The 19,083-nt window shown below is 45.5% G+C and overlaps 1 protein-coding gene across 10 annotated transcripts in view; it reads right to left on the bottom strand.

Annotated features, from left to right (window-relative positions):
- The window catches only part of MVB12B (multivesicular body subunit 12B), a 263,743-nt gene that overhangs the window by 114,811 nt on the left and 129,849 nt on the right, over positions 1-19,083 (bottom strand). For 8 of the 10 annotated variants that reach the window (XM_032418694.1, XM_032418695.1, XM_032418693.1 and 5 more), the window contains 2 exons: positions 11,654-11,761; positions 6,767-6,914 (listed from right to left, as the gene is read on the bottom strand). In XM_032418694.1, coding sequence (XP_032274585.1) covers positions 6,767-6,914; positions 11,654-11,761 — 256 coding nt within the window. The remainder of the gene's footprint in view (positions 1-6,766; positions 6,915-11,653; positions 11,762-19,083) is intronic. The other 2 variants (XM_032418698.1, XM_032418699.1) reach the window with 1 other exon arrangement.

The raw sequence follows: 19,083 nt of genomic DNA, 5'->3' as shown, positions 1-19,083 counted from the left end.
AATAAACCCGTGGGGCTGGCTTCTAAAGGCCACAACCACCATCTGCTCACTGCTCAAGCCATCAGGGACATACACACAGACACCCTGAATATTAACACTTTTGCCACGTGGACTTTTCTTCTTTTTTACTCTTTATTATGGGAATTTTCAAACATTTCCCAAAGTGGGGAGAACAACAGACTGAATCCACCTGGTCCCCTCATCCAGTTTCAACACTCTCAACAACGGACAAGCTGCTTTCGCCTCTCCCCCCCAATCCCTGGCGGTTTTGCCAGAGGATTTAAGATGAATCCCCACATCGTGTCATGTCACCCATCAATATCTCAGTGGGCATCTATGGCAACAATTTGTTTTGTTATGACCAGCAGGCTATTTTCATACCTAACAAAACGGACAATGATTCCTTAGTATCACCCAGTAGATAGTCTATATTCAAGTTTTCTCCATTGTCTCAAAAATACCATTTAACTATTGCTTTGCCTGGATCGAGATCCAAACGATGTCTATGCACCGAATCTGGTTGTTAGGCCTCTTAGGTTCCTTTTATTCTGTAAGGACCTCTCTACCCTCTCCTTTCCTTCAGGCCACTGGTAAGTTGGGGAAATTGGGTCATTCTCAGGTATTTCCTGTGAACTGGCAGTTAGAGCAAAAGGCTTGATTAGATGCCGGTTAGATTATTTTTTTTAGGTAGGAACGCTTCACAAGTGGTGCAGAGATGTCCGATGGCGTCCTGTCACAAGGCACGGAGTGCAGCTCTGCCACCCTGTGTGGGTTCCGGTGGGGTCGGCCTGCGACCTGGGTTATAACAAGTCCCCAACAACTGTTCTTTGGGCAGCATTTTCATCCCCTGATGACTGTTGCCTAGATCCGTAATTTCACTAAAGTTTTCAAAATGGTGGTTTTCTAATTCTGTGATTCCTTCTGTATTTATTAGGTGGAATTCTTCTACATAAAAAGTAACTTTTCTTCTTCAACTACTTGGTCTCCCTGAAAAAGCTTCGGTACAGGAAAGGAAAGATAAACACGTGATTCTTTGCTCTTATTTACTAAATCTTAAAGCAATGAGCTGGCGATCTAGCAACCTCCAATGGTGACTAACCGGGTGTTTTTTGTTTGTTCATTTGTGGTTTTTAAATATGAATTCCCATCAATTGCAGACACTGGATACAGGAGTCAGGTGTGCCTGGGTTGAAATCCCAACTCCGCCATCAGCTCTATGATCTTAGGCAAGTGACTTAATTTCTCTGAGCCTAGGTTTCATTATCTGTAAAACAGAGTTAATGAAACCCCACCCCAAAGGGACGTTGGGTGGATGAAATGTGATAACACTTCCTATGCTTCGCTTGCCCAGCGCCTGGCACGCAGTAAGTGCTCAATAAAGCATAGCCATGAATGTTCTTATAGTCATTACTACCAGTAAGCCTCCAGGGCACAATTTATGTCAGCGTTTGGCATTGACTTTCAAGACCTTTCACTTCTGGGGCAGGAAGTAAGCACACTCAAATCAGACACCGAGTGGGGAGGGAAGGACAGTCATGCCACCGGTCCTGACTTGACCAAGGGGAGATTACCGTCAGTTGTGTTGTCTTATTGTTGACTGGGGGGAGGGTGTCTTTTAAAGAGCCAGGTAGAAACTCAGAAACTTGGTGGATTCTTTTCCCAGGCAAGGAAACTGAGGGCTAGATCAGATCTATGAGCTATGAGTAACAATGTCCTGAATCCAGACCCCAGACATTGTACCCTACAAGACAGGGATGGCATCCTGGAGGAAAACACCCAGACCAACACCGCACCTTCGAAAACTATTAGATGGTAAGATCAGACCTGGGAAAGTGTGAAGAAGGTGAGAACTTCCCTCAAATAGGCAAAAATGCAGGTCTATTACTTGCTTTTGCCACGCTGCTCTTTGCTCTATTCCTCCGTCTACAGCAACTCGGGGTAAGAGATGAAGCCGCTAATTACACATGCTTAAACAGGCCTAATTTTAAGTAAACATATTATACAGAGTCAATAGAAATGTGTTCAGTCATGCTAATGAACACACGGAAAGGATACAGCACTTTACTAAAACAAACAGTCTTCCAGTTTTTAAGTACTGTGTGGATAGCAACAAACTATTTTAAATTCATTACAGAAGTCTCATCTTTTTGGCTGACTTTATAAAATCAGGGCCTTAAATGCACTGAGACTTCACAGAGCTGACCACAGGTTCATGCGGTCAGCCTGGGCTCACCCTGCCCCCTGGGGACAGGCTCCAGGAAATGACCACACTACCCAAAATGAACAGGCTGCCCTAAACCCACCCTCCTTGTGTGATAAGACGCTTGTTGGTGATGCCAGGACCTGCCCTCAGAATGCCCACGGGCAGCAACTGTCAGGGGAAAGAGGCCTCCCACCCAGGATCCCCAGGGTCCCACCACAGCTGGACCACAGGCCCAGGCAGGACGCAGCCCTGGGCCTCCTCACTTAACTGGTTCAACAAATTAAGAGGAAAATGCAGAATGGGAAATCCCCTTGTGGCTCTAGAGTCTATCAATATAAAGACATTATAAGTCAATTAGTTGTCAAAAATGAACACCAATGCAAATTTTGAAACTAAGAAAAGCACGAGGGAGAAGTAGGAAATTAATACAAGTCTACAAGGCAATTTTAGCTCCTAGGCAGACAAGTCATGTAAGAGTAAGCAAAAGCAGCAAGCAAACACTTGTGAAAATGTTCAGCCTTGCTAATAAATGATGACATGAAAATTAAATAAAATTAGAATAGTAAAACTGAGTAAAAATTTAAAACCTATGCTGGCAAGCGTGTGGAATACAGGCACAAGCCTGTATCATGAGTGGTACTGTGAACTGGTATTTCTGGAAGTTAATTTGGCAACAGAGAATAATAAAGCTTATCTTTATGGAGCCCATCCTCTGAGCAAGACACCGTGTATGGCAGGTGTCTCAGGTGATTCACAAGTGAATTAAACATGGATCTCGCCCTCAAAGAAAGAGGTAAGTAGTGCAGACGTGCAGAAAACATGTCAGCAGCTAAAACGCAAGCTTTACATTATGAGGTAGATACTAATCCCCCCATTTTACAGATAAGGAAACCGAGGCCTAGAAAGGTGAAGTCATTTGCTTGGGGCACTAAAGCTGTAAGTGGCAAAGCCAGACAGTCTCAGGTGAGTCTGACTCCAGAGTCCAAGTGCTGCCCGCCCTAGGCCAAGCCACAGTGTGTCCTGACAGAGTTGAGGTGGGAAGTGAAAGACAGAACCTATTCTTCCTTTGGCTTCTGGCCACTGTAACCTGTGGTGCTTCCCTCCCTCCCTCCATCCGCTGAATGTGTGCTGAGCTGGGTGTGATGAAAAGCAGCAGAGAAGGCAGATGGTCCCTGATCTCTCTGACGAGAGAGAGCTCTCTCTGATTATGTTGTAATGCAACTCCATGTTTTCAGGGCCAGGTCACCCACCAGACTAAGCTCCCGGAGAGAAAGGCCAGCATCTCAGTCAGTTGCCTTCTCTCACAAAGCCTGCGGTGCCTACACAAGGCATTCATCAATCTCCACTGACTGTGGAAGAGAGAGAGCTTGCTTGAAACTGGTATCTGGGGGTCAGAGATGGTTTCATGCAGGGGGCAGAATTAAAGCTCACCCTTGAAAGATACGGGGTGTGGATACTCAGAGTTGAGGGAAAGGGCTTTTCAGACAGGGAAAAAAATACCGAAGAGTTAAAAAATAAGTAGAGTCAGGAAAGAAACAAGGGTGAAGAGCGCACAGTGAGTGCCTCAGTTTGGGTAAAGTATAGGGTGCTTGAAGATGAGGAAGACGTTTGTAGAAGGCTGGAGCAGACCGTAGAGGACCTAAGACCCAGTAGCCTCCAGTACTTGGAAACTCATCACAAGAAAATCCTTCAAAATCGATGCATACCCAAACTGGTTTATAGATTCAACACCACTCGTATCAAAATACCAGCTAGCTTCTTTGCAGAAATGCACTAAGCCTAACATTCATATAGAAATTCAAAGGACCCAGACTAGCCTAAATAATCTTGAAAAAGAAGAATGAGGGTGGAAGACTCATACTTCCTGCTTTCAAAACTTGCCACAAAGCTACAGTCATCAAGACTGTGTGGTACTGGCATGAGGAAAGACATACAGATCAATGGAAGAGAACTCAGGGTCCAGAAAAAAACTCACATTTATGGTCAACTGATTTTCATCAAGGATGCTGAGACAATTCCATGGGGGAAAGAATAGTCTTTTCAAGACATGATGCTGAAACAACATGACATTCACATGCAAAAGAATAAAGGAGGACCCCTATCTCACACCATACACAGAAGTTAACTCAGAATGGATCAAAGACATAAGTGTAAGAGCGAACACTACAAAACCCTCAGAAAAAAAGAAAAACAGGCGGTGACCTTGAATTAAGCAATGCTTTCTTAGGTATGACACCAAAAACATAAGCAACAAAGGAAAAAAGTAAACAAACGGAACTCCATCAAAATAAAAAGCTTGTGTATTTCAAAGGACATCAAGAAAGTGAAAAGAAAACCCAAAGAAAGAAAATTTTGTGAACCATATAATTGATAAAGGGCTCATATCTAGAATATGTTCAAATATTTATAACTCAATAATAAAAAAGACAACCCAATTTAAAATGCCAGAGGATCAGAACAGACATTTCTCCAGAGAAAATATACAAATGGCCAGCAAGCACACAAAACTATGCTCAACACCGTTAACCATCAGGAAATGCAAATCGAAACCACGAGAGACCACTTCGTGCCCAGTAAGACGGCCAGAATGATAAGAACGAGTGTTGGCGGAGATGCGGCGACACCGGAGCCCTCATGTGCTGTTGGTGGGGATGCAAAATGGCACTGCTCCTTTGAAAAACAGTCTGGCAGCTCCTCTAGAAGTTAAATATAGAGTTACCATATGACTCCGGCAGTTCCACTCCTAGGTACGGCCCCACAAGCAACGAAAACGTGTCTCCACAAAAACCTGTACGTGAATGTCCACAGCAGCACTAGTCTTAACAGTCTAAAGTGGAAACAACCCGAATATCTGCCAACTGAACGGATAAGCAAAATGCAGAAGTCCACAGAACGGAATATGATTTGGCAATAGAAAGGCATAAAGTACCGACACATGCTACAACACGGACCTACCTTGAAAACGTTACGCTTAGTGAAAGAACCCCATCACAAGATTCCACTTTCATGCAATGTCCCGAATAGCCAAGTCTGTACAGAAAGTAGATCAGTGGTTGCCCAGGGCCAGGAAGGGGTGAAAAGAGGCAGGTTGGAGAGGAATGGGGAGTGACTGCTAATGGGTACAGGGGTTTTGGGGGGGTGTGTGTGATGAAATGTTCTAAAATTAATTGTGGTAAGAGTCACACAACTCTGTGAATACCCTAAAGACCACTGAATTGTATACTCCAAATGGGTAAATTAATGGTATGTGAATTATATCTCAATAGAACTGTCACCAACAACACCTGATGCATAAATGTATCAAATCCATCTGTAAAAGGCACTTCGCCACATGCTGCGACAGGGTCGCACCGTGGTTATAACAGCAGGGCTGGAGTCAGACTCCTGTGTGTCTTCTCGTGACTCCCCTGCTTCCAGATGTGTGATCATGGGCACGTTCTGCAAACCCTCAGTAGTTACTGTGTCCCACTGTCCTCACGTGGGATGGGTATAACAATACCCATCTCCGAACAGGACTCTTCTGGAGATCCAGTGACGTCAGGTACGTAAAGCATTCACCACGGGGCTTAGCATCTGGTAAGTCACATACCACATATCAGCTAGCATGATTATTAGCTAATACATATAGTAACAAGAAAAGCAAAATGTCCAAAAGTGAGAGGACTATTAAGAAAACAAAAATATGCAATACAACGGACTTGACTTGTTTCGAGAAAATGACAGCTGAGTGGCAGCTGAGTAGATACGCAAAGTCTGGCCGGTACGAAACGCTAGCAAGAAAACAGCGAAAGACTATGGGTCCAAAATGGGGCTAACTATGGAAAGATAAAGTATGCATGACAAAGAATGAGATAAAGGATTTCATAAATGAATCATGGGTAATAAAGAAAGGATTCTTTGTTTTTCATTTACTGCTTCACTGCTGGAGACATCCTAAAGTTGGTGACAGTAATTAAAAATAAAACAAGTTAAGTTAAATCAAAATGAGGAAGCTCAAATATCCAGAGGTTTTCCAGCATTATTTAATAACCAACAGGCATGACAAGAACCGCAAAGCCCTCCCAGATCCTGAAGAAGCTTCGGTTGGTCAGTGATTCGCTTTTGCTCGCTGTGGCTCAGGGGTCAGAGTATTCATTCAGATTCGATCCTGTGTCCGCTAACGTGCGGTCTTTCTGGTTCTGGCTTTTCTTGTGTGCTCCAAGAGCCAAAAATAAGGACATTATTGCACTTATATTCCTTGGGCGTCTCTGATTTTTTTTTTTCCTTTTGCTTCTGGGTCTCGAGCCAAGCTTGGCTTCCACGACACCAGAGGATGTGGACTAAGGAGGGACTATAACCAGTTTCACCGCTCCATTCCTGAGTGAGCCAATTCAGCAGGGAGCCCATTCTAAGAGAAAGGGACATTCTGCTCATTTATATGCTCCTACCCAGAACGCCACAAACTCCTTGGAGAACCAAGTCAGATACGCGGCAAAAGCAGCAGGGTTTATTCACGGGCATGCAGCAAGGCCTCCTAAAATGTTCCCAAAGAAAAATGCACATACAAAACATCTAAAAATATACCTGGTGGAAGAAAAGTCCCATTGTGATGAGTGGTACTAAAGGGAGACTCACGTGTGTCCACCGTCTCCTGAATTGGGATGAAGCCTACAGGCAGAGTGTCCTTGATGTCAATGAGCTTCATATCCACTAACACGTTCCCTAAATGACTCTTGGGAAGAAAGAAAAGAGATACAGACTATTAATCTGAACACCCCTGTGGTGGGTTTGCCATTCTGGCTTCGAGATGCATATTTAACACAATGACTCATGCAGCTTTACTACAGCAGGTTAATTAGAGGAGGTGCCACTTAATGTTCCCCAGCGGCTACACGGGGACTCGGGTGGCCCCCGGGAAGGAGCTTCACCTGCAGCACCTCAAAGCCACTCACTCACACACGGCTTTGGTTAGCTAGACAGCAACCCAGGAGACGCGGGAGACTTAACCCAGCAGAGGGCAGCTGTGCACGCGTGTCCTGGGACCAGGCTGCCACTCAGCCTGGAGCATGGGCTCTCGGGGGCCAGCAGGTTTTAGAGAGAGCGCATTCCTAGGGCAGTCACCGCAGCAGGGGAGAGCTGCGTCAAAGCCTACCAGAGAACCAGTCACACTCCTAAGTGATCGCCAGTCTGCATACTGACACACATTTCGGTTGCTGGATACGTTCTGTAAAATCCCAGGAATCACAACCTAATACAGGCTGAAGAGCCCTGCTGCCTCAATATTACACATCTACTAAAATGACATGCACAAGGGCCTCTTAAAGTTTCTATTTAGTGGTAGCGTAGGGGGTCCACAGTGCACGGTTTCTGTAACCAGTGCAAAAATACCATCTGAAGACAGCACACAGCATTCTGTAACTGCAGGAGAGCATCCTCTGCAAACACACTGGCGTTTGCTGCCCACACTTCCGGCTGAAACGCTCCATGCCAACACTAGCTCGGAGAGCCAATCAGGGAATTCTTACCATCTGAACGCTGCGCTATCGTCTCTCTTGGCCACTTTCTATTTTCCTTCCTACCCATTTATAATGGCACATTTGTGAGGTTCTTTCTTCAGTATCTGTCTCACCACGAGAGTTCAAGGGCCACGAGGACCAAAACTGTCTGTTACTACTATACATCCAAGCGTAGCACACTTCTTGGCACATAGTAGGTGTGCAATTATTATCTACTGAATAATGTAATGTTTTGGGGTACATTTTCAACTGGGTGGGCCAGAGTCGGAAATCAAATTGGATTTGCTCAGATGACAAATCTAAACTGTATCAATAAAAACAAAAGTATACTTAATAAATACATTATAAACCGAAAGCTCACAAATGAAATGAATTCTTCAAACTTCACTATGACAGTCAATGTGTCAAGTGTCAACTGTGACCAGGGCTTTTAGGGCACTGTTGTCACAAAACTATTTCTTTCTCTCACAATTACTGCGTTTGGTGACTATTTTCTACTATTACATTTCAGGTAGCCGGGTCTTGGGGAAACAATGCACAGCGCAGTGCAGCCCGTGGAAAGTGGAACCTTACTAATGCAGAATAAATCTCTGACCGTGTAGAAAAGGTTTGAACCGTTAACCTAACTCGAAAACATCGGCTGCTTTCAGAATTGCCTGATCTAATCTATCATAATTTTTTCTTTTCCTGGCAGTTGCTTTTCCGTGTCATCACTGCTTTCTGCATTGAGAAATTAACAGCTGGGTCTGTTTTCCTGCCCCGCAGATGGATGGGCATTCATCAATATCCTCCAATGTCTTCGACTTGACAAGTTGGGTTTTACACAAGTCAACTGCAAACCACTTAGCGACCTCACCCTCCACACTCTACAAATGTCCCTGATCATAAAACCAGAACGTCAGTGGTGTGGCCATTAAAAAAAAAAAAAAAAAAGCATCAAGAACCCTCCCGTGCATGCAAAATGGGAGGCCGCACCGCCAAGGCTTCCCACAGCCCAAGTGGGGTCCCTCCGAGCACGGGGCTGCTGTTGCACTGGGTTTAATACAGTAGGTCTGCGACACCGCTCCCCTCCCCCATCCCATGCTCTCTTTCATTTCCTCCTCATAAATATGAAGAACGTATTCCCAATCCTTGTTGAGCAAATGATTCATGCCAAAAGCCCAACATGCACTGACTCAGGGTATTTATACTGTCTCTGGTAGCCAGTATTTGCCAGTATACTGTAATTATTTTTGACAACCTTGCATTTAAGGTAGCCACAGATAACCAACTTAATATTCAAATGTTCATAAATCCTTCTGTTTAATATCCTCCCTACCTAATCTATGTACATTATTATTACAGGTAATGCAGAAAGTACAGGGCATGAAAAGTGCAATTAATCTCGATCCTTCCCCAGGAAGCAATGTCACTCCAAAGCCAGGTTTCCGTATTAATAGCATTATTGGGGGAAAGGAACTTAGGTTCCAAAGGAGTGTCCCCAAACTCCTACACTGGGAGTCTCGAGCTGCCTAATTAAGAATCTGTCCAGTCTTGAGATCCCACATCCCTCCCGTACAGTTGTAAAAATACACACTACGCAATGTCCTGGTTGTGACAGCAGGGCCAGGACAGACCGGCTGTAGTGGATTAAAACACACCCATTCCTACTGTGCTCCTGGGCTGGCAAGTGGGTACCTGCCACCCCCCTGAGTGGATCCCTCTGGATCTCACTAAAGGACTCAGTCGTTCTTCTTCTGAAAACAAAATGCACCGACTTCCCACCCTCCTTCAGAGGGGAGGCAGAGACTTCTCCCACCGCCCTCACCCTCCTCTCCCAGCCCTTCCTCACACCCTGCCCCATCACACCCAGCCCGCACAAGGTAAGGCTTACAAAGTGAGCAGTCAATAACAACTCTTTCACATTCAACAAATGCTGATGAACTCGATACATTTTCTATCATACATTTACGCAGGACACTCCAAATTAGCAAGTACTGGTGACTTCTGTCATTTTTAGACTTGTCACTGTCACCAACTCCAAGGGATCCAGGACTCTTTTGGCCTAGACTACCAATACCCCACAGCCTTCAGGGGAAATGCAAAACCAACCCCCAAAAGACAAAAAACCAAAAAACAACCAGAACTCAAAAACAATCAGAGCGATCGTGGCTGTCCTCTGGGGCCACAGTTGGGAACTGCAGCTTCAGTCAGGAAAGGTGGGGGCTGAGCAGAGATCAGTAAAGAACATCGTGAGACCACTGGGCACGGTGAGCTGTGCAAATCCTCAGGAGTCTGTCCTTGCTGCCTGAGCAGCAGTGAATGGACTGACCTGCACACAGCGGCAGCCAGCAGACAGAACAGAGGTGACAAAAGCTAAAAATATAAACAGTTTCAAAAACAGGCTTAGGTCAACTCCAGGGACAAAGGGGCGTGAGAGTACACTGCATGTGGATATGGATGCAGGGATGGAGGAATGGAGCAATGTGGGGGCGGGGGGGGGGCGGGTAACTACCCTTATCTGCTCGAGCCCACAGCCGGAAAGGCAACCTGGCCTCCAGACTGTTCCTCAATGTCTCCTCGGGCTGCACGATGAGCCCCAGGGACCTGCTCAGACTCATTATAGGCTCAGCTGCCACCTTCTCACCTGTACGTGAAGGATTTCTAGTGTTTAGCACCAGGACTGTCCCTGCCCCATTAGAAACTCTGGACTTTACAGCAAGCATATATTACTCTCATAATTAGGGGGAAAAAATTAAAGCGCTGTCTTCTCCCCCAGTCCTGAATACATTAGGAATAATACTCCTAACAAAGACTTATCAATAAATAACAGGAACGGATGGAAGAGAGTGCAAGCCAGAGGATCATGTGACTGTCTACAAGCAGACAACACTGAAGGGGCACACAAGGACGCTGGGATAGGACCACAGCTGTGTCGTATATGATGGGGAGAAGACTTATCGTTCCCCTTTCACACTTCTGGATGAGGATGTTTGAAATATTTTTTTCTTTTTAAACCATGAGCATATATTACTGTCATAATAAAATTTATAAAAATAAATTAATAAAAACACTCCTCCCCCCATTTCTTTTTTGCATTAGAAAGAGACAATAACATTTAGGCCAAAAATAAAATGTCACCCCTGAAAATGAAAATCTGACTGCACCCTGTTTGGGGCTAGGGAACACAGGTGACCTTGGGCAAGCACAAAAGCTCTCTGATCTCAGGAAAGGAGCTAATACTTCAAGAGATTGTCTGAGGATGGAAGAGGTTTATTTGCAGAGTGCCTAGGACAGGCCTCCCTCAGAGCTGATCTGTGTAAATCCTCACAAAAGCTACTTCCTTTTTTTTCTAAGCCACTCATTAAAACATTCTGTTGGAAAAGGCTTAATAGATAGCTTTAAAACATCCTAATTTATGGGCCCAAGAGTTCAGAGCAGCATACTAAAAGAAACCTGCACACGGGGTAGATACCTACCTGCAGAAACAATGAAATGTCAAACGTCACAGAGACTCATGGAGAAAGTCAGTCATTTTGGAGACAAGGCCGGGTCTGAGGCAAGAAGTGGTCGTGGAGCTTCTGCCTCTGCGTGCTGGCCAGCTTTAAATCCAGCTGCGCCGGCAAATACTCACGTCCACACCACCCTGTGATTTGTGACTTACAGGAAAGCTAGGAAAATGAGGGCTGGGAGAGAAATTTCCTGGTTCCCTTTTGAGAACACATTTTAATGGAATTCACTGCACACTTGGGTACATGGTTAATAATACTGGTAATAAATGAAACATAGCGCTAGCTCCTGATTCTACCTAGTTCACTAAAACCACTGATTAATATGGCAATGAAAATAAACCACCACAACAACAACAGAAAAAAAAAAAGAAAGAAAGAAAGAAAGAAAAGAAAAGAGGAAATTTCAACCAGGCACGCAAACGCCTTGTGCTCACTCAGCAAACGGACACCACTACTAGACTTACATTTTCTTTGGAAAATGATCTCGTGAAACACAGGTATCTGGTAACCTTGGATTTAAACAAGCCGTCTTTCCAGAGGTCAGCGTCCACGCCATCTGCTGTCTGTGCAACCTGCACCAGAGACAGAAGAGGAGTGCAGGTGAGGCAGGCTGGAACCGAAGGTGTACCTGAGCAGCTTCTTCGTACCTGCGCCAGTTAACACCGGCCCGGACTCTCATAGCATCTCATCAGTTCATTTCACCAGGCGCCGGGAAGAGACTTTCCAAAAGGGGAAAAGGGAGAGTGTGAAAAATACAACTTCTAAAAATATTGTCCCCAGGGAAGCCATTGATTAAAGACACCCTGACAAAAATGGTTCTAGTGAGAAAAGAGCAACTTTTGTTGCAATGGACCAAGGAGGGACTGGAGAAGTCAGCACATTAAGTTGCTCATTACCCCTTACTCAGGGGATGGCAGAGGGTGCAGAAAAAAGTCCAATGGGGTGTGAGATGCCACCTGAGATGGGCACCGCCTGCGAGGAGACGGCCGCGGCGGCCTGCTCTAGGACACTGGGGCCAGCCGGGGTGCTCCGTCATCGGGACCCTAGTGGGGGACCGGGGGCGGGGTGCCAGGGAAACTCGCTCCTCGCTGGGTCTTCTCCCTACAAGCTCTGCAAGGGGTACTCAAGGTCGGAAACTGTCTCATGATAGAAAAATAAAAAAGATTCAGCTCCTTGTTTATAGTCTCGCTAAGAAGCCATTTTCCCTTGCGCAGCAACAGCGGTGATCCTCTCAGACGCATCCAAGCGTGAAGCCAGCCTTGAGTTGAGTCTTAAAGGACCTGTGTACTGGGCTGGGGGCTGGGGGGCCTCGTGTGAAGACTCCTGCTTCGGGGCAAAGAGTGGACAAGGAGATTGGAGAGCGGGAGAGAAATGGCTGGACGAGGGCAGCACGGCCCCCATCTCCTTCCAGATGGCTCTATCCCGGCCTGGCAGGGCGTGCTCTGCTTTCTCGCCCGGCAGCCCGGCAGGACGGCACTACCGGCCCAGGGTCTGTGGCTGGCACCCCCAGGGGGCACGGCCGGGAAGACGGAGGGAGCGGCACCCCATTTTGGGATGAGCTCCAAAGCCGTCTGCTCTCTGTCGTCTCCCCGGTTGTCCTGTTGAGGTTTAGACTTTGGGACGTGGTCCTTGATCTGACAAACTGCTGAAAGCACCTCCATGCTTTGCACAAAAACTGCCCTGATTCAGCCCCATCCCGAGTACACGCTACACAGCGCGCCAGCGGCCTGGGGCTGTCACACGCGCAGGGCGGGGGCGTGCTGGGCTGCGCTGCCAGGACATCCCCAGGGCCCCCCACAGCCATGTTCTCCGAGGCTGCCTCAGAGAGGCCCAAAGGCCAACTGGCAAAAGAAAAATGCCTTTTTTCCCCCTCCAAACAGAACAATTGTAAATTAGCCAATGCAACACAGGAAAAGAAAGGTCCTTATGCTACATTTGCAAATATGTTTGGCCTGAAACCTGGAGGAGGAATGGTATGGGGATAATTTCAGGAACCGCTGGCTCGAAGTAGGTCACCCCCATAGAAAGACATGAAATAGAACGGCATCAGGCCTCCTCAGCACTTTTCCCCATAATGGTCTTCCATCAAGTTTCTTGGAAAACATGAGATTTCAGGCAGTGGCACTAGCTCTCTGCCACCAAGGATCCCCTTGGTCGATTTTCTCCTGTGGATTCCATGAAACAACTGTCCTTTTACTGTACTTCCTCAATTCTAGGACGTAGTCATTTAAACCCACGGATTTGAAGAATAACCCTTCAGGAAAAAAAGAATAGAATGTCAAAAGGTACAGATCTATTTTAAGATGCATTCCAATTTCAGAACCATTAAGATGTGGAAAAAAAGATGCTATAGGAATAAAGAAATAAGGGAACCTATATGGTTTCTCTATAATAAATACATTATCTTTAATAAATTTTAAAAAAAAGAGTCTGCAGAACACTGGAAGGCTGTGGAACCCCACGCTCGGACCTCAGAAGACAGAGCTGTTTTTAACCTCCCACTAGAAAAGGAATGGAGTTCAGAAGGGCTCTCCTGGATATCTGGGAATTGCACTGGGGGGTGGGTGTACCCTAAATCAAGACTATTGTTTCCAGGGCTTGGAAATGATGGTTCCCTCTGCTTGCCCCACTGCCTGAATTTTCCTTTTTCTGGGTGAGAAGCCACCTCACTGTGATAAAGAGGCCGGGGCAAGTGTGTAGAGAGAAAAAGCTCGCAGCAGGCCTGCCCTTTCTTCAGAGGCCCAGACAGTGGCGGTCCTCCAACCCGCACTGGAGAAGCATTAAAAATGGACCACCAAAGGCCTGGCTTTGCCCTGAGGCCACAACTCATTTGCAATGAAGTAAAAATGTGTAATGCCCTTCAACCTCAACCAAGGGGAGGTGAGGAAGGTGGTGAGAAAGCGCGTGAGCAAGCACAAGCACGTGTGTGTGTGTGTGTGTGTGTGTGTGTGTGTGTGTGTCTGGGCAAAGTGCAAAGCTGCCCAAAGCCTGGACCTATGCAAGGGATGGATTGAAGTGAGGAGTGAGAAGACCCAGGGTCCCAGCTCATCAGGAGCACTAGGGAAGTGGGCCTAGTGTAACAAAGCCGGGCATTCCCAGCCTTGCCTTCCCTGTAACAATAAGATGTACCCAGAAGCTGCTTTCCAACCCAGTCACATAAAGGTGTTTACTAATCTTAATTCTTCCCATCCCAAATTAGATGAGCTAACAACCTACAAGATACATTATGTATGAGGCAGGTAGCTGCATGAAATTCACATCTCAACTCTGACCATGAGACCCCAGCAGCCAGCCTCTGAATCCCGGGACGGGAAAGGCCGTGGGGAGGTGGGCCGAGGGCTGCAGGAAGACGTGCTCTAGGTGCAGCACAGCCCATGAAATTAAGAGGCAGACCTGAACTTGACACAGGATAGCTGAAGCAAGCCCCCTCCTCCTGGGGGCACTGTGGTTAGAGATGATGTATGTGCAAAGCGTGTGGCTTAGTGCACACCAGGGAGCACCCACAAAGCTAGCGCTAACATGCCTAAACGAAAAATGGAGACATCTAGTCTAACATTGAACCAAACCTTTAAAGTGATGTCATGCTACATCAAGATGCAAAAAGTCCTAAACCGTCACGCTGGGGTTCAGCTGGTCCTCTGGGATTCCTTCCCCATCTCTGGGACTAGATGTAGTTTTCAAACACAAATTATACACATGTGCAATTAATGTTTACCTGCCCCCCGCTATCCTGCCACTGGACTATAAGCTTCACAAGGAAAACGGCGATCCTCATCTCTCCCTTGCAGTAAGCATAGTGTCTGGTACGTATAGGCTCAATCAAAACTTGTTGAAGGAATGAAAGAATCAGCCATTCAATCGGGAGCAAAATGTGAAAAGCTATACACCTTGCTAGCTCCCCAAGCAAGGGAATCTCAAAAAAAATTTTTTAAGATTTTATTTATTTATTTATTTGAGAGAGAGGGGCAGGGAAGGAAGGAGCAGAGGGTGAGGGACAAGCAGATGCCACACTGAGCACAGAGCCCAATGTGGGGCTCGATCCCACGACCCTGAGATTAGGACCTGAGCCCAAATCAAGAGTCAGACGCTTAACTGACGGAGCCACCCAGCACCCTGGTAACCAAACATTTTAAAATGAAGTTTCCAGGATATAATCCCTTCAGCTGAGTGTATCCCCTTCAGAATCCCCACTCTGTGAGGCCATATACCCATTTCAACAATGAGGTCCCTTATTCTTCTGGTCATCTTATTGCTCTCCTGCCCTGTTCCCCAAATCATTGGAGTATGTCCAATGCTGTCACTATGCCTCAAGTATCTGTTTACGGGGCTTCACACATGCACACCCACACACATACACTCTCACACACACTCTTATTACACACACACACGCGCACACCCACACAATACACTCTCACACATATACTCTTTTATTACACACACACACTCATTCTGCTCTCTTATACACACTCACTCTTGCATGCCCTCCCTGTCTTTCCAGAGTCTCCCTGGGTACAGGAGCTGCCTCTTGGGAGGAGTAGGTGGGCAGTGACAGACTGAACACATGGCTTTGTCTCCCTTTGCTGCCAATATTCTTCTCAAATGACAACCATGTGGAGAAGGTATGAACCCACTAAAATAAAGAGCAAGAGCAGAGTATGATGCAAGAGAGATGCCAACAACTGTTTGGAGATGTGGAGTGAAAGGCTGGGCTTTAGCAAAGTGGAGTGGTGGTGACATCTAAGGACCTGGAGGGACTAATGATCTGCCCCCAGACCCTGGGCCCCAGAGCTACCAGATTCCATTGGGGTGAGGGTGGGGGCTGTGGGGGTGGGTGCGTGTAAGTTTCCAGCTGAACTAGGAAGATCCGAACAAGGTCTATAAACATAGCAGTTATACTCCCAGATCCCCGCCCCCATTTCAGATGTATTTTCTGCAGAAATGGAACCAGTAAGGCTCAGGGCTCCAGAACACCAAGAGGAAGTAGACTCCAGACTGAAAACAGGGGGGTAACTATGCACACTGAATGGTGGGCCCTCCCCTGCACCACCCCCACCCCGCTCCCACCAGGCTCATCCTCCTTCCTGCTGCTGGCACCTCAGCAGCCAGGGGTATCCCCTAAATGCTGGATATCGAAGGATTCATCTCTGGAGACACTAAAGAATGCCAGAGAGCGGATCGGCACACCCAGACTCTGGGGTCTCCTGCTCCAAAAGCTACTTCCCGGCTACATCACCTTGTGAGCCGCCCACCAGCCAACAGTCCCCACGCCCACCCTTGGCACTCCAACCTCGTTCTTAAATATAAACTGACAACAAAGGATCACCAGGTGCTGGGGGTAAGTCTCAAATATGAAAGACAGGGTCCAAACTAGAAAAACGGGCATTTGAAGGTAGCACAAATTGTATGAGGAAACAAAGGAACAAACAACCAAACCTATAATTCATATAATTGCAACCACCAAACAAGAATGGAATATTGTGAAAAAAATTCTAAAGGATCAATTTAAGAATAATATAAAGAGCCTAGAAATAAAAATGTTATAGATGAAATGAAAATTTTAAAAAAATACTGGAACAGAAAATTGAGGAACTCTTTCAGAAAGTAAAATACAAAGATGAGATAAGCTATAGGAAAGAAAAAAACGAAGAAAGCTGAAGAATCAGGACAACATCCAACTAATGAAATCTCCAGAAAGAGAAAGAAAAAATGGAAGAGAAGGTGAGTGGACATATTAAAGAGGGCTTGAGTACTCTAGCACAGGGAATGAAAAAGTCCCAAAGCAAAACAGGAGAGAATCCCACCAAATTTCAGGGAAATAAACCATCTTTAAAACTTCCAGAGAGAAGTAACAGGTCACATACAAAAGAATGCAGATCAGAATGCATCAGACTTCTGGATAGCAACACTGAATGCGATATAAGACAAGAGAAAAACATTTTTAAAATTCTAGGGAAGGGGCACCTGGGTGGCTCAGTTGGTTGAGCACCCGCCTTTGGCTCTGGTCCTGATCCTGGAGTCCCAGGATTGAGCCCCACACAGGGCTTCCTGCTCAGTGTGGGGTCTGCTTCTGCTCCTCCCCTGGCTTGTGCTTGCTAGCTTGCTCGCTCTCTCTCTCTCTGAATAAATAAATAAAATCTTAAAAAAAATAAAATTCTGGGGAATTCTGGAATTCTCTACCTAAACCAATTAATTGTGAGGGCAGAATAAAGACCTTTGCAGATGCGCAAGGAGTTAAGAAGTTAATCTCCCATCAGGACTCTCTTGGGAACCTACTGGAAGATGCATCAGCAAAACTGGGCATGAAATCAATGAAGAGGAAACCACGAATCCCAGGAAACAGATCCTGCACAGGACGGTGATGAGAGGGGCAGCAGTGTGCCTGGGACTAGACACAACACGAGGAAAAGAAGAGAAGGCCATGGCGGGCCATCTGCAGGAGGAAGGGATACGACAGTTTTTAGAATTGTACTTAAGCCCTGGGATGAAATATAGATGGGTGTGTGACAGATGTACTAGAGTGTTTAGAAAACTAAAAACACAGGCATAAAGTTGTTTGAAAACATAATTTACTAACTCAAAATTTTTAAAAAAATTTTAAAAATGTAAATGTAAAAATCAATAGGCGCTTAGTATGGAGGTTCCTCAAAAAGTTAGAACTAGAACTACCCTATGATCCAGTAATCACACTACTGGGTATTTACCCCAAAAATACAAAAACACGAATTCAAAAGGATACACGCACCCCAATGTCTATAGCAGCATTATCTACAACGGCCAAGATACGGAAGCAGCCCAAGTGTCCATTGACTGACGAATGGATAAAGAAGATATATGAATATTATTCAGCCATAAAAAAGAATGAAATCTTGCCATTTGCAATGACATGGATGATGCTAGAGAGTATTATGCTAAGCAAAATATGTCAGTCAGAGGAAGACAAATACCATATGATTTCACTCATATGTGGAATTTAAGAAACAAAACAAACGAGCAAAGGAAAAGAGAGAGAGAGGCAAACCAAGAAACAGATTCTTAAGTACAGAGAACAAACTGATGGTTCCCAGAGGGGAGGTGAACGGGGGTGAAACAGGTGATGGGGATTAAGGAGGGCACTTGTGGTGAGCACCTGGTGATATATGGAAGTGTTGAATCACATATACGTTATACACCTGAAACTAATATAACACTGTATGTTAACTACACTGGAAATAAAATGAAATGAAATAAAATAAAGATAGCTGGGAAAAAATTAAAAAGAAAATTTAAAAATTCAAATATAAAAATCAACAGACACCTAGACAAACAAATGAAAGCAACAAGTCAATGACTAATTCCAAGAAAATGAAAAGGTTGTACGAGAAAGAAAAGCTACCCCCAGTACATGACCTGATGGAGTGGTCCTCTGTGCTTGCCTTGTCATATGTAAACACTGACAACCAATTTACCAAAAATTGTGATGCTGCCTGATGGGGGAGATTATAAGAAAACTGAATGTGTCGGATAGGTAAATCAAGAAATAAGCAGTATACTCAAATTATTTACAAACATGGAGATAAAGTACCAGAAGTGAAGAAATCTAAGAGTTGAAAGTGACTACCTCTGGGGAGTGAAAAAGGAAGAGATGGGCTGGGGGCTGCTACATGGTCTTACAAGCCTTTCGGAACGCTTTGATTTTTTTTTCTTAAGCAGGCGCCACACCCAGCGTGGAGCCCAACATGGGGCTTGAACTCGCCACCCTGAGATCAAGACCTGAGCTGAGATCAAGAGTTGGACGCTTAACCAACTGAGCCACCCAGGTGCCCCAGTACTCTTTGATTTTTTTTTTAACTGTAAATGTATCACTTTGTTAAAAGAAAAGTGAATTTATTTTTTTAAGATTTTATTTATTTATTAG

The sequence above is a fragment of the Phoca vitulina genome, unplaced genomic scaffold (assembly GCF_004348235.1).
Source record: "Phoca vitulina isolate PV1807 unplaced genomic scaffold, GSC_HSeal_1.0 scaffold21, whole genome shotgun sequence".
Classification (NCBI taxonomy): Eukaryota; Metazoa; Chordata; class Mammalia; order Carnivora; family Phocidae; genus Phoca; species Phoca vitulina.
The sequence above is the reverse complement of the archived record's forward strand: the minus strand, read 5'-3'. Positions and strand labels throughout refer to the sequence as shown.